The 13862-nt window shown below is 40.4% G+C and overlaps 1 protein-coding gene across 4 annotated transcripts; it reads right to left on the bottom strand.

The window, feature by feature from the left end:
- Window positions 1-975: 975 nt before the first annotated feature.
- On the bottom strand, window positions 976-13617 carry LOC103701077 (protein ALTERED PHOSPHATE STARVATION RESPONSE 1-like). 4 transcript variants are annotated; one of them, XR_003384523.2, is made up of 5 exons: window positions 11781-13617; window positions 11524-11681; window positions 9800-10023; window positions 1605-3221; window positions 976-1514 (listed from the first exon to the last, which is right to left on the bottom strand). XR_003384523.2 is itself a non-coding variant. In XM_026802220.2 (4 exons), exons 1-4 carry the CDS (start codon window positions 13096-13098, stop codon window positions 2474-2476), a joined length of 2448 nt encoding a protein of 815 aa, XP_026658021.2. In that variant the 5' UTR covers window positions 13099-13617; the 3' UTR covers window positions 976-2473. The 4 variants fall into 4 exon arrangements, 2 of the variants coding, with proteins under 2 accessions (XP_026658021.2, XP_008781255.2); XR_003384524.2 differs by having other exon boundaries at window positions 976-1504; XM_026802220.2 differs by having other exon boundaries at window positions 976-3221.
- Window positions 13618-13862: the final 245 nt, after the last annotated feature.

Raw genomic sequence — 13862 nt, 5'->3', positions numbered from 1 at the left:
TATATATATATATATATATATATATATATATATATATATATCTTAGTTAGCTGTACTGACTTATGACAAGTTTAATTCATGGCCAAGTTAGTTTGTTGCAAGGTAAGCCAGTTATGTTGAAGTCTTAAGCTAGCTAGATAGCTCAAAGATAGCTATCATGTGATACCCAATGACAAAAATCTAATCTAAAACGAATATACTAGAGAAGTGGTATACTACTTACTAGAAGATCTGGATAGGTCTTCTGCCATAGTATTTCTTTCCTGGAGAACATGGCCACCGTGCACTCTGGAGTCTGGACGCAGTATTCCGGGGGATTGCCTTGCTCTTGTTTATAAGAGCAGCCCCAAGCGTAAGGGTCATCGGTTGCACTTTGACCACCCACCTAGCCAAATAAATTAAACACCACCATCATCGTATGGCTATAGAAACTGAGATGAACTAAAGCGAAGAAGACCAAACTTAAAAGTAAAGCGGTTTTAGACCCTCACGAGAGAGAAGAGGAATGCGTGGAAGCTGAGGATTTCGTGTATTTATTGATGAGTGGGCGATCACGACCGACTTGGTCTTCATATTGTTTTTCGTATATTTAATTTTTTTACTTGTAGCATCTCTCTCTCTGGAGGAGTAACGGAGGAAGCAAGGAGCTTCCCCTATTTTATTAAGCAATCTCTACCATTCGTTTCACACCTAAAGCGGTTAGATGCTACAATCGATCAAATAAATTTCCCAATCCCAACAATCGAAAATACCGATCCCCTCACCCGAATCTGGACAGCATTCCAAGCCCTGCCAATGAGGATCCATTTTATGAATCAAAGTTTGTCAAACCTCAAGAACATTTCACAGCTTCTTGTTATCAATCAGGATGAAAACTTTCATAAATCAGTGTCAGTTTTACAGAGAAGCTGGAACAAGTTTGGGTCAAAAGTTCCACAGCAAACGAAGTCAGTAGCTTCATCATGAAACTAACACTAGCATGAACTGAGAATTTATGTAATTAATAACTGAATGTACAAGGTTGATTTACACCAATTCAACAATCTGAAAGAATGCATTGTTACACAGAGCTAATAATTTACAAATATGTTAACCTTATTTTCTTTTCTTCTTGCAGTTGTCGTACCAGGATTGGGTGCAGGAAATAGGCCATTCGCTTGAGAGCATCCAGGATCAACATGTCAACCAAAGCCTTAAATCAGTCTCCTTGCCCCTTGCCCTCAACATATTGGATATTTCAGATACATTATGCAAAAAATGAGCATTCAACTGGTTTAGCCTCTCCTCTCCTGACCATGCAGATTTCACCTTTCAAAAAACAAGAATAGGCAGCCGCTCTTATCAGCAAGACCACAAGTCTGCCAACACATGCATTGCACTCCATCATCGCGTTCGTTACTTGATCACATTTTGAACATACCTAAGTATTAGCTTCCCTATACAGCAAGAATTGTAGCTTGGTCTACATGCTGTATGCCAGATATCTTCCAAGGCTGACATTGACCTACACATATCTGTGAATGCTCATGATTGCTGATATGAATCTTGCCCTAGTTCAGAAAGAAATTCTTAGATTCTCCAAATGCAGCAGTTCAAGAACTTACTTTTGATACGACCTCGGGGCAGAAGCCATTTCCGAATGCTGATACTGACCCCTAAAAATCTGTACATGCTCATGGATGGATAATACGTGCTCTCTATAGCTCAACCAGGAAAAAGAAATCCAAATTCTCAATTCAGAGATGGACTTCTCCAAATGCAGCAGCAGGCAGAAGGAATGGTTGATTGATCACAGGCAGCAAGACCCGACTATTAAATTTGTATCTGGTATCTAGGATAGCTGACAATAAGAGGCCAACAATATGATATCATCACAGAGAATCCTCGACATTTCCTTCACCTCCTTTTTACCTACTACACCAGAACCTGAAAATTGCCTTTTGCTCTCATCTTTTTGCTTCATTCTTCCTACTTCTCTACCAATGTAGCAGACTGGCATTTGCGATTTTGATGCAAAAAATTCCTTGATAGTGGCATTTTAAAATTTGCCATGCAGACAGATGCTTTTGTTGCTTTTCATGTCAGAGACCAGCCACCATGATGCTGGCATGAGACTGATTCATGTTTTGGTGCATTCCATACCTCATCAGCAAATCCAATGGCACAAGGTCTAAGAAATAACTTCACAAAGTAAGAAAATAGTTACAAAGAAGCTCTGAATCGTGTGCCGATGAACTGCTTTTTATCACTGATGACACAATTAGCCGTCCAACTAGACCTTTGACATGGATAGCAGAGATCATCCAAAAGATGTTTCCTCCTCATCTTACCTCCAGCTGATGGATTTCATAATACATTTGTAGGTTTCCATTAATGTTCCTTTCCAATACCTCCTTTGCATGAGTGGGTGTATCTACCATGGAAATGGACTGGACGCACAATACAGACGTTGGATAGCAAGTCTTACATGAAACTATGAAACTTTTACATTCTCTCTGGCCAACCTTTGTTTCTCTTCCTCAGTACGCAAGTTGAGTTCCTCATATGCTTTCATGGTACTAGCTGCAAAATTTTCCATAGCTTCAAAGATTTCTCTCAAACTTGATTGCAGACTACCTACTTCAGCAGCTAAGTCCTGATGCACTCCTTCAGATAAGGCTATACCACTGTGATTGGATATTAGGACTAATTTCTTGTTTTGTGCTTCCAATGCCTTGCGCATTTGCTGTTCATCTCTTTCCAAGATCCTGACTGTCCTATCCATATCTCTATTTGCCATCAGTCTCTGGCGCTGTTCGAGCTTATGCTGTTCCCAAAGGTGAAGAACATTTGTGGAGAAAGCTTTCATAGCATTGACTACTTCCGCCTCGGATATCCTATCCATAGTTTGTGTCCAGTAATTACAGATGACAAATACAGGAGGCGCACCTAACCTTCCTGGAGAAAAGGGTGGAACTCCATCATCTGTTTCTTCAGGCACATAACGAAGACCTTTTACAAGCCAACCATTCAAGGCTTTGACAAAACTCCTCTGAGCACAAACCCAGGCAAAGAAATTGCTAATCCATTCCAGCAGCTCCAGCTCTAGCTGCTTGGTTGCTTCCATATGAGCATCACTAAGCTTTCCACCAGCTACAATAGAATCTAGGTTTTGAGCTTCTGATACAGCTTGACACTGAATATGATGGCATTCGAACATAAATCTCCACATTCTCATTAACCTGAAAAATTATTTTCATCTAAATTAAACATATATCGGGTTAAAGCTCATACTTACTAGCAACAGCAAAGGCCAATGCATACCAGATCAGTGCTATTCAATGTTTTTCCTATCCAGAAAGAGTTAAATTCACAATGGCATGCATGCACATGCTGAAAATATAAACTTAAGGTACAACAATGTTCACTAACTTCATATTAAGAATGACATCAGCTTTTTTTTAGAAAAAAAAAGTAGCAATAACCTCATATTACATGTTGATCTAGCACGCAGGCATGCAGGCATCAAATAAAAGATAAGTTGCATCTTACCTAGATTGGACACATGGACCAAATTAAAGAACAAGTTTATGTATCAGAATTAAAAAATTCCATCTGCTTTCTACTAGAGCATATCCCATAGTCCCACAAATCAGAAAAAAAATATATTCAAGTCTGGTGAAGTAAAGCAATTAATCTGGCTGTGATAGTCATAAAAGTTGCAACGATTATTCTTCCATGATTCTCTTTGCTAATGTTTTTCATTCTTTTTTAATGTTAAAAATGGAACTAATATTTATTCTTTTTTGAGGGATTAAGTGATATTTGTTCACAATCCTGACATATTACTATCATTTTTTTTTCATATATTTTATAGCTGATGACATGTCTTTTCAATTGTTTGTTAGTATCTTTGCAAATGTTTGCTAATTTTTTTTTTGTTCATGAAAGAATGGATTGATATAAGCTCTATCACCATTTTCCTTCAACTACTCTTCAATACATTTGCTTGGTGAACAATCTATTGTTTCCATGCCAGTGAACGGCAATGGTTGTGCTGCCCAACCTATCAGAATCTATTGGTTGAGACATGTCCAGTGAAGTTTTGAGGGTTCTCTGTGCAAGGCTGGCAGCTACCAATGTCATATTTAAAGTAACGAAACCTTGGTTTGTATGGTGCATGTGGTTTATTTGATAAAGGGAATTTTTGATGGATTGCACTGATCTCTTAGAAGCAATAGATTTGATAAATATACTCCTGATTCGTCCACACTAAAATGGTCATTTCGTACTTCTGTTTTAAACAGAAATACAAAGTGACCATGAGTTTACTGATACTTCTATTTGAGAGTATATGTAAGGGTAAAATTACTAAGAATAATGTATTTCTTGTTTTTCAATTCTTTTCCTTCCCAAGGTTCTCATCTAAAGCTAAGATCTCTATCTGAATCAGTATTGGACACCCCCGGATATAATATATAGAAAATCTCAGCCTGTAATATCTTGGCAAATAGAAACAGATAGATTCTAAGATATCAGCCAATACAATATAAATATAGTAGCAAATACTTCTCAACCACCTTTTCACCTAAATAAACATTTTAATGAAGGGTTTTTTTTGTCTGCGATCTTCGTCATCTTAGTATTGAGCCGAGACCGAGATGAACCAAGATCTCAGTTTTGTTAAAGCCCAGCACAAAAGCTTAAGCAATTAGGTGGATGAACCATGAGTATATAAGACAAAGTAGAATCCCTAAGCTATCCAATGTGTGACTATTCTTCAATATGTTTATCTCGGTCAACATGTGAGAAAAGGACCTAAGATATATCCAACAGGTAAAAAGGTGATTAAAATATATCCAAAAATAAATTTATATCATATCAATTGATATCTCAAAACTTCTCGATTTACATTGACTGAGATATTTGGACCCAGGATATTTGTATATATCATATCACGGGGTGTTCAATATTAATACAAACTGAGACCACAGCCAAGATGAAAACCTTGGTTTTGACTAATGAATTCAAAATCAACACCTTAATATAGTTTCTAATCTTGGGTTCACCATATCGGATGAGATTGTGCGAGACCGCATGACCGTACCATACTGCTCCAACATGAAACTGGCATAGTAAGTGTGCCGAGACACACAAATATTGTGTACTGGTCCATAATGACCATGCCGGTGTGTACCAAGGTTACCATATCGACGTAAATATCAATAGTTTTTCATTTTTTCAGAGTTGCTAGTTTTGGCAAATACCATCAGCACTAGTATCAAACTGGCACCTTACCATTTTGATAAAAAAAGGGAACGTAGTTTGATATTGATATTTAAACTTGTGTCAGATTTTGATTTTGATGTCTCAGTCTACAATATCAGCCAAGAGCTTATAATATCTCCGCTCCTAAACTTTTCTACCTTCCATATCAGCCAAGATAAATCAAGATATCAGTTCATCATCAAGATCTTGACTTATAGAAACACCATTCCTTGCTTAGATTCACTATCTTGGGAGTTTTATTTTTCTTTCCAATGTGAGATCATGTGAGATATGTTGGAACATATACTCTGGATAGATGACAAACATCTCATGAATTTGCATTTTCGCATTGTATAGTTATAAATTATTTATTTTAGAACCCTGTTCATGCATTTCTTTTTAGTAATTAATGAAGGTAACTATATTGCTATTTTATTTAGCTGTATTCAAGAGTTATAATATGCATTATCAAATATTGGCTGCTTGCTTCTTATATGGGACATTAAATTCTCTCTAACAACTTGCATTGATGTTCTAATAAGCTTGATGGTGGGTGTTAGTTGTCTCTAATATTCTTTGATGCTCTAATGATATCAAAACATCACAAGATCTTGTGCCTTGATGTTGGATGAAAGCTAATCAAGAAGATTACATTTTCGACCTATATTATTATCTTGTTAGCTTCATCACTAATTGAACTTTTACTGGTTTGCAGCAGGTGACTGTTCTAACAAATGAACAAAGCATCTACTTATAACACACCAGCTCCTGGCATATGATCAATCTCTTCTCAGCATAAAATGTTAGCATTGTATTTGCATAATAGTATTTTTAAAGGTGATGTAGTATAGATTATAGACTAAAGATTTCTAATAAGGTCATCTAATTTTTCTGCTCATATATTGCACCCTAATTCACGGTGAGATTATTCAAGAACTGATATTGCACCAAAAGCCTCATTAGAGTTGGAAGAAACAATGTGTACCATGAAAGCTTGCGACACTACCATTTTCCAAGTACAACATTGCAAGGATTAAAGAAAATGAATGTTGATGATGGTAACGAATATTTTTCATGCATTTACTGATAAAGATTATGAGTTACAACAGGAACATCAAAAATGCACAAGGAATCATGAATGAATGCATTTTATTTTTATATACTAATCAAAAAGGATGAGTTGTGTAATATAGAATGATAGTCGCATGATGGAGAACTTATAAATGGAAAATGGTAGTCTATTTTTGATAATCCCATAATAGAAAGATTACTCAAAACAAAAGCACATATCTTATTAACCTGAAGACCATGCCATTTTCTGAAAGGCAATTTGTGTTTTCTCTATAAATTGAGATTATGAAAATTAATGTCAAACCTCAGTGCAAGAAAGTGGCAAATGTGATATCATCATAAGTTCATAAATATGAGAAACAAACCTTATCCAAATTATTAATGACTACTCTCACAATTTAAAATGTAGTGGAATCTCCATATCAAATATTCTGTACAGATATACACAGAAGTTTTAATACATGCAAGAATATGGCAAGTTTCAAACCATGCATAAGTACAGGCCATGGATTCAGTATCTCTAAGCCATAGCATAATAGTACCTAAAATGCCAAAATGCATAATTTACCAATCAAAAGAAAATACGTAAGTTACTAAGTGAAGCGGGCATGGCAATGAATTTGGGAGCATGTCAAATGATGCAACTCTCTCAAGAAAAATTTTGGATAGGAAAACATCTAGGAAGTGGCTTTAGGATGAGTTTCTAAAGAGGGTCTGGCACATTAGGTAGAAGTTTCTAGCTATCCACCACCAAGGTTCCCCGAACTAGTACCGGAAAGTGTACCGGCCGATGGCCAATTCAGCATGGTATAGATCCGTGCCGTGCCATTTCGGTCTGTCTCAAAACAGGGAGAGATACAGAGAGAGGGGATGAGGAAAAGGAAGGGGGAAGGGAGAAAGAGAGAGAGAGAGAGAGAGAGAGAGAGAGAGAGGTAGAGGGTCGAGGAAAACCCTAACCCTTAGAGTGTGTGCAAGAGAGAGAGGGAGAGCGCGAGAAGAAAGGAGGGAGGAAGGGGGAAAGTTGGAGGGAAACATTAACGTTGATCCTCAGAGAGGGAGAGAGAGAGAGAGAGAGAGGTAGAAGGAGAGGGAGAGGGATGGAGGAAGAGAGAGAGAACTTACCGGTGTTCGTGATGAGAGAAAGGACATCAACCGCTAAGGGGGCGTCTCTTGAAACATCATGACATGGTGGTGGGGGGGGGGGGGGGAGCTCATCACTCAAACCACTCCGGGTTTAATAAATCAAGCGAAGGCTGAACTGGAGGCGAAACAAAGGGTGGCGAGAGGTTTTATAACCGAACCAGCCCAACCTAGTTGAACCGCTCTGACTTGGCATCAGTTTGGTTCGGTATGGACCGAACAGTCCGATTTGGGTCCGGTCGGCAAACCATGCCCCTCATGTTCCCAAACTAAAAAATTAAATTCTATGGGTAATTCATGATGAGAAGATGCCTTTTTTTAGTGCTCATATCCAAAAATGTATTGAATAGAATGTATTAAAGTTTCAATGACAAGGTGAGACCTTAAACTTTAATACGAAAAGAACAATCTTAACACAAGCCAAAAATTTCAGCAAGCATCGTTTGGTTATGGCCTTAAATATTGAGCCTTACAATTGTCATCAATTTGACCTCCCTCCATCCAAGATGCATGTGGGGGATAGTCATGTAGGATGAAAGGGGAATGCGCATACGGGTGAGCTAGCGATGAAAGGAGGAGAAAACTAAATTTTACCCTATGTTACACTAATGTTTGAGATATGCAATGTAGATAGTTGATTCTAGAGGAGGGAAACCTTGTAATTTACTCAAGGGGGAATATTTGATGGATGGTTGCTACACAATCCATTATAATTGTTTGGAAAGCATCTTAAAAATTTACTCAAAGTCATAGTTGTCATAGGTGACACCCAGGATACCTCTAGCACCTGGGCGAGGCTTGCCTGATCGGGCTTATGCCCAATCACTTGCCCAATAAAGTGGACAGCCACCTAGAGAGACGTGCAAACACCCAAATTCGCCTAAATTGGATGGTGCTCCCCAACTCAGCTCAGCTCAACTAAAAACCAAATGTGATTGGGTCCGAACCAATGGCTAGGGTGAAATTAGAAGGAATAAAGAAAAGGAGTGAGGGGCCTAGCACATCATATCTTCACTCTCGTCCCTTTGCTAGGGCATGGATGAAGGCATTCTCGTCACCACCCTCTCACTCGCATTCTAGTGGATGGGTAGCCCGCTCATCACTTTGTTTGTTTTGTTTACCTTCTTTGCATCCTCTCTCTATAGCCAACTAGCTAGCAAGGCTTCCATGACTGGTTGGCTCTTTTTATGCATCCATCTTTCATCCTTTCTCCTGATTCTTGTCCCTTTTTTTATTTTAAAGAAAATTTGGTGATTCTTTTCCACAATCCATGCATTAATATGAGATAAAGATAGGGCTTTTTCTATACTTTCCACAATCTTTTCCCTTTTTTTGATATTGGATCCCTATTCTTCATTCCTTTATTGCCAATCTTTGCCTCATTTGGACGTGAGTTTTTGTTTTGTTAATTCTTTAATGCACCAGGATTCTTGTTGAATAGATCTTAAATGAAAAAGAGAACAAAAAAGGTGGAATTTGAAACATAGATCTGAGTAATTTTCTTATTTCTGCTATGTATTTTGATTCTTTTCCTTTTTCTCTATGATTTTCTTTTTAAACAAACCCATATGACAAAAGATAGAGAGAAGAAAATGAAGAAATTTATGGTTGTAAAAAGATGATTTCAAGAGTGTAATCGAAATTTCCATGGCTTATTCAGAACCATTAGATAAGAAATATGTGAATTTAAATGGAGATTTGAACCCACATCTACATTCATTCAATAGAGAATGCGTGCTAAATCATTTGAGGTTAGACAACACAGGTCTTTTGTATTTCCATTCTTTAAATTTAGATCAATGTCTTACTAAGTTGTTATATTTTAAGTATAAATCATGCGTTGATTGATTTCTGTCATATGAATATTTGATATTGATAGTTTGTTGAGAATATTGCAAGTTTTAATCATTGATTGAAATATATTACGGTATAAATTATTTTGTATATATTGTACAAATTTTGTCGCCCGGGCAATCGCCTTATCACTTGGGTGGGTTATCACCTAGGCTACAGGCAGGTCCATCGCCTAGGGTTGCCTAAGCTATTTGACAGTTATGCTCCAAGTTTAGGCTTATGAACTTCTTTTCCTTTTATAGTGATTGTAGAGAGCAGTTGTAAAGGAGTGTATTTGCCAAAAGAAGAATGCATTTACAATCAACTCATTGACAAATGGCTAAAAATTCACATGTGGAGACTCCAGATCCACGTACAAAGGTTAAAATATGTGAGCATGACTGTACACACATGTGCAGGCATATCTATGTTTATGCTTACATCTAAATATGCATGCATGGGTGCATGCAGACATAAAACATAATGGACATAAAACTTAGTCACGTACCCTTGGATAAGCTCACTAATCTGTGGCCATAATTCATCGTCCCTCAGCTTACTAATCTTATTTGAAATAGAATCAACAATTTGAATTGCTATTTTGATCTTTGTAGATAACTTCCTGATCAAAGTTTGAGCTGCCTCAAGCTTGTGAGCCTCCTCACCCCTTTCACTCAAGCGTTTCAGCTGTTCGCATTTTCTATCATAGAGTACCCGCATCTTTTCCTCAGCCTGCAGAAGTGAGCAAAAATAAACTAAAGCTAGCAATACACAAACACAAAATAAATAAAGCATCATCAATCATGCTACCATCTGTCAATAATCATATCTTAAAATAGTAAATACGAGGCCCTTCATGATGGAACACGTGTGCACTTTTAATTCTTACCCAAAGTGTCATTGAGTTGTTGAGTTCAGTATGCATGACAGTGGAATCTTAAGATCAAGACAAGGTTTTAAAATACAGATGTCTCATTGTACCTCTGTTATTACAGTGCCGGTGCAATAAGAAGATAAACCAAGATGTCCAGAAGGAAAGTGAAAGAATATTCTAAACGGCTGAGACTTACAGAGATGTGATATTCAAAGACCAGGAAAATCGTCCAACAAGGTAAAAGCACTATTAACCTTCCTTTTGTGATGTTGATCTTACTCTTTACTAAATTCTTGTGCCATCTTCTTCTCTTACCATCCACCGGCAACATAGTTGATGCGCCATTGAATCTATATCACCTCCTTTGCAAACATTGCTGATGTCCCATTGGATCAATCTAAACTCTCAATAGGTGGCCTTCCCCTCTCTTTCCCAATTCTCTTCCCCTTGGTCAGAACCCTACTCTGGCCTGGTGGATCCACCATCCACTGTCACCACTGTCAATGTCATTCATCTCAAACTCACCTTTCTAAAAGAAGTCGCCTGCATCCCACCAAGTGCTGCATTTTCATCACTGCAAACCCTCTTGTCCAGGCTTGACAATAGAGATGTAATCACTGATGACTTCATGTCCCACCAACCAGTCCCCACAACAAGGATCCAGTCCTCCCAATCCAAGAAAAGATCGATGGTATGAAGACAATGCTAAGCAATGTTCAACACATATCAGCTTATAATGGCCAAGATATTAGTGCCCAATATTTTACAAATATCAGATAGGCATGACACAAATGACATCTCAGCTGAGATGAAAACATTGGTGCAAAACACTGTTGATATCAATGTAATAGCATCATACTCAAATGCCTGAGGAAAGAAAGTGATAGGAAAACAACTTGGTGACAAAGATTCCTAACACCCAACATGTCTTTCTACATGCATAAAACCCATCAGGCCATTTTCTTGCTAAAGAAATTAATTGAAAAGTGACAAAAGAATAGAATCTAAGTATGCACTTTAATGTCTGAAGAAATGCATAGGAGCTAGTGTAATTTCTTAGAAACGATCTATAACTAATTATGATGCAGAAGCCAAAAAATATGACCATTAACTACTTTAGTTATAGTGTATGTAATCCCGATATTAGCACGGGTTAAAGAGAGGAAATAATAGAAATTACAAGTCCATTGAATCTTTGGTACTGACAACTATTGACCCACACTCAATCATTACTAAATCAATAATTATTGACTTAATTGTACATACGGATGCTTCTGTCAAAGGATAAGGCTCGATGCAAAACAAAAGAAATCAGCTTCAGCAGCATCACAAAGACAACCAAAAGTTTGTAAACATACCTTGACTTCATCAAGGAGCTTCTGTTCCCACATGTACAACTTCTGCAACGTCGATGAAAGATTACCACAGGCCATTGCCTTATCCTCTTCATATTCCAATAAGCCCTCATTTTTAGAAGTGGAGGGCGGAAGCCCGCAAACCATCACGGCGGACACTGCTTCAAGTAACAATTTATGGAAATTTATTCAAAAGTTGCTCCAAACCGAACAATTTATATAAAAGCAAAAAAAAAAAAAAATCGACTTGGTTGCTTCACCTTTATAAACAGAATTCTTCTGGTGGTATGGGAGCTTTCCCACTTCAAGCATTTTGGATACCTCATTGGCCGACTCGGACGCCCTATCAAACTGAGTCTTAATCTCCTGCACAACCTCGGAAACATCATGATACCTTCGGGGAGGAGGAACAGCAGCCACATTCCGCTGCTCCTCCTGTCGCTGAACCTCATCAGCCACTACGTTCTTCTCAACCACATGAACCTCGTGTTCTGAACCGCCATCACTAGTACCCTCCCCTGACTTGGACGTGCGATGAAGACCCTCCTCGACATCGCTGATACTATCCTCTTTCGCTGCCACAGCAGCAGCCTTGGCAGAGTAGTCTCCTGGAGCAGCAGCAGCAGCAGAGGTGGAAGCCATAGACTTTTGGTCACCATAGGCTTCCTTGACGACCTCGTGCTCCTCGTCCTCCAGATCGGGAATCCCTTCCTCCTCTCTGACCTCCTTTGAGCTCCGGCTAGGGGTATAGGGAGCATAGTAGCCATCGTCGTAGGACTCGAAGGGGTTGAGGAAGTCCCAAGTGGAGGTCCTCGGCGGCGACGGGGGAGGCGGCGGGGTCTTGGAGGACGAGGGAGAAGCCATGCTTGCCACGGTGGGGGGCTGCGGAATGTTGGGAGGAGGAGAAGAAGATCCAAAGAAGCCACCCACGCCACCATAGCTCGGATAAGGGTAAGGGTAAGGGTAAAAGCTTGGATTTTGAGGGGGATAGGTGTAGCCATAGTAAGGGTAGGCAGAGGGTGGTGGCTCGGAGGAGCCGAAGTGGACGGCTTCGGGGCTCCGCGGCCGCTGTTCGAAGGAGATGGAGGGGGTGGTGGGATGGTTGCGGGCGTAGTTAACGTTGACGAAGGTGGGGCCCGGGGCGCCATCGGGGTGGAGGTCGACCGGAGACGATCCGTTGGAGTGGAGGTGGAATTCCTCGTCTTCGTCGGAGTCCTCGTCGGAGGACTGGAAATGGATATGGGAGGAGCCGGAGTGGGAGCGGGAGTGGTGGCCGCCGGCGCCGGCGGAGGCAGAAGCGGGGATTGCAGCGGGGGGAGGGGATGGGGGCATAGGGGGTAGCGGGTCACCCTTGCGGTGAGCCGGGAGGGGGAGGATGGGGGATCCCAGCGGCACTGAGTGGCCGCCGTGGAGGAATGTGTGTAGGGCGGCCCCGACGGAGCGGAGAGAGAGGGAGTACGCCGCATGGGCGTCGGCGAGGGCGTAGCGGTGGCGGATTGCGTCCGCCAGCAGCAGTGTGCGCTCTCGGCAGAGAGCCACCGCCTCCTGATCCTCCAGCTTCGACCCCGCACAACCCATCGCAACGAACAAGCAGAAGAAATCAAGAAAAACCGAGAGGACAAGGAAGCAGAGAACGGATCATCACATCACATCATAAGGAGGAGGATCATCAAAGCGAACCGGAGGAGGAGAGAGAATAGATCAGATCTAGGGTTCGGAGGGAGGAGAGAGAAAGGGGAAAGGAAGAACGGGATGAATATGGGGGGGTAGTGTTTGCTTTTGGGCGCCAGCGAGGAAGCGTCGTCGGGATGCAGGGAAGGAGGTTGTGGGGTTCGAAGGAGGGGAGAGCGCAGATAAGGGGCAAAAACCATGGCAGCGTCGTCGATATTATTGAGAGAAAAAGGAGTGTATTAATGACAGTAGGAGAGAGAGAGAGGAGGGAGGATGGTTCGAAGAAAAGTACAGCGAAATTATGAGAGCCGGACAGGAGAATTTCTTTCCGCTTTAGGAGAGAGAAAGGGGGTGGGGTGGGGAGCGTGAGAGAACGCGGTGAGGGAGAGAGAGAGAAGAGAGAAGAGAGGAGAGAGAGAAGAGGGAGAGAGAGAGAGAGAGAAGGGGGAAGGGAGGGGATGGGGAGCTGTCCGTACATTGACGCTTGTCGCCGCCGTGTGACGCTTTTTATTTTAGATTTTTTTATTAGCTTTTGTTGGATTACTGTTAGAAACCGACATGATGACATGAATGCCCCTCGCGTGAATCAAGGCCAAACTTTTAATATATATTTTTTTAATCCAACGGCCCCTCACATCAGTGCATCCAATAAAATTAAAATCAAAGAATTA

The sequence above is a fragment of the Phoenix dactylifera genome, chromosome 17 (assembly GCF_009389715.1).
Source record: "Phoenix dactylifera cultivar Barhee BC4 chromosome 17, palm_55x_up_171113_PBpolish2nd_filt_p, whole genome shotgun sequence".
Taxonomy (NCBI): Eukaryota; Viridiplantae; Streptophyta; class Magnoliopsida; order Arecales; family Arecaceae; genus Phoenix; species Phoenix dactylifera.
Note: the sequence above shows the minus strand (reverse complement) of the source record. Positions and strands in the feature narration are given on the sequence as shown.

Excerpts from the sequence above, each read along its gene's own strand:
- LOC103701077 (XM_026802220.2), bottom strand. The coding sequence starts at position 13,098 with ATGGGTTGTGCGGGGTCGAAGCTGGAGGATCAGGAGGCGGTGGCTCTC. Across the intron at positions 11,682-11,780 it reads GAAGAATTCTGTTTATAAAG|CAGTGTCCGCCGTGATGGTT; the intron begins GTGAAGCAACCA and ends TGTTACTTGAAG. Across the intron at positions 10,024-11,523 it reads AGCTCCTTGATGAAGTCAAG|GCTGAGGAAAAGATGCGGGT; the intron begins GTATGTTTACAA and ends TCACTTCTGCAG.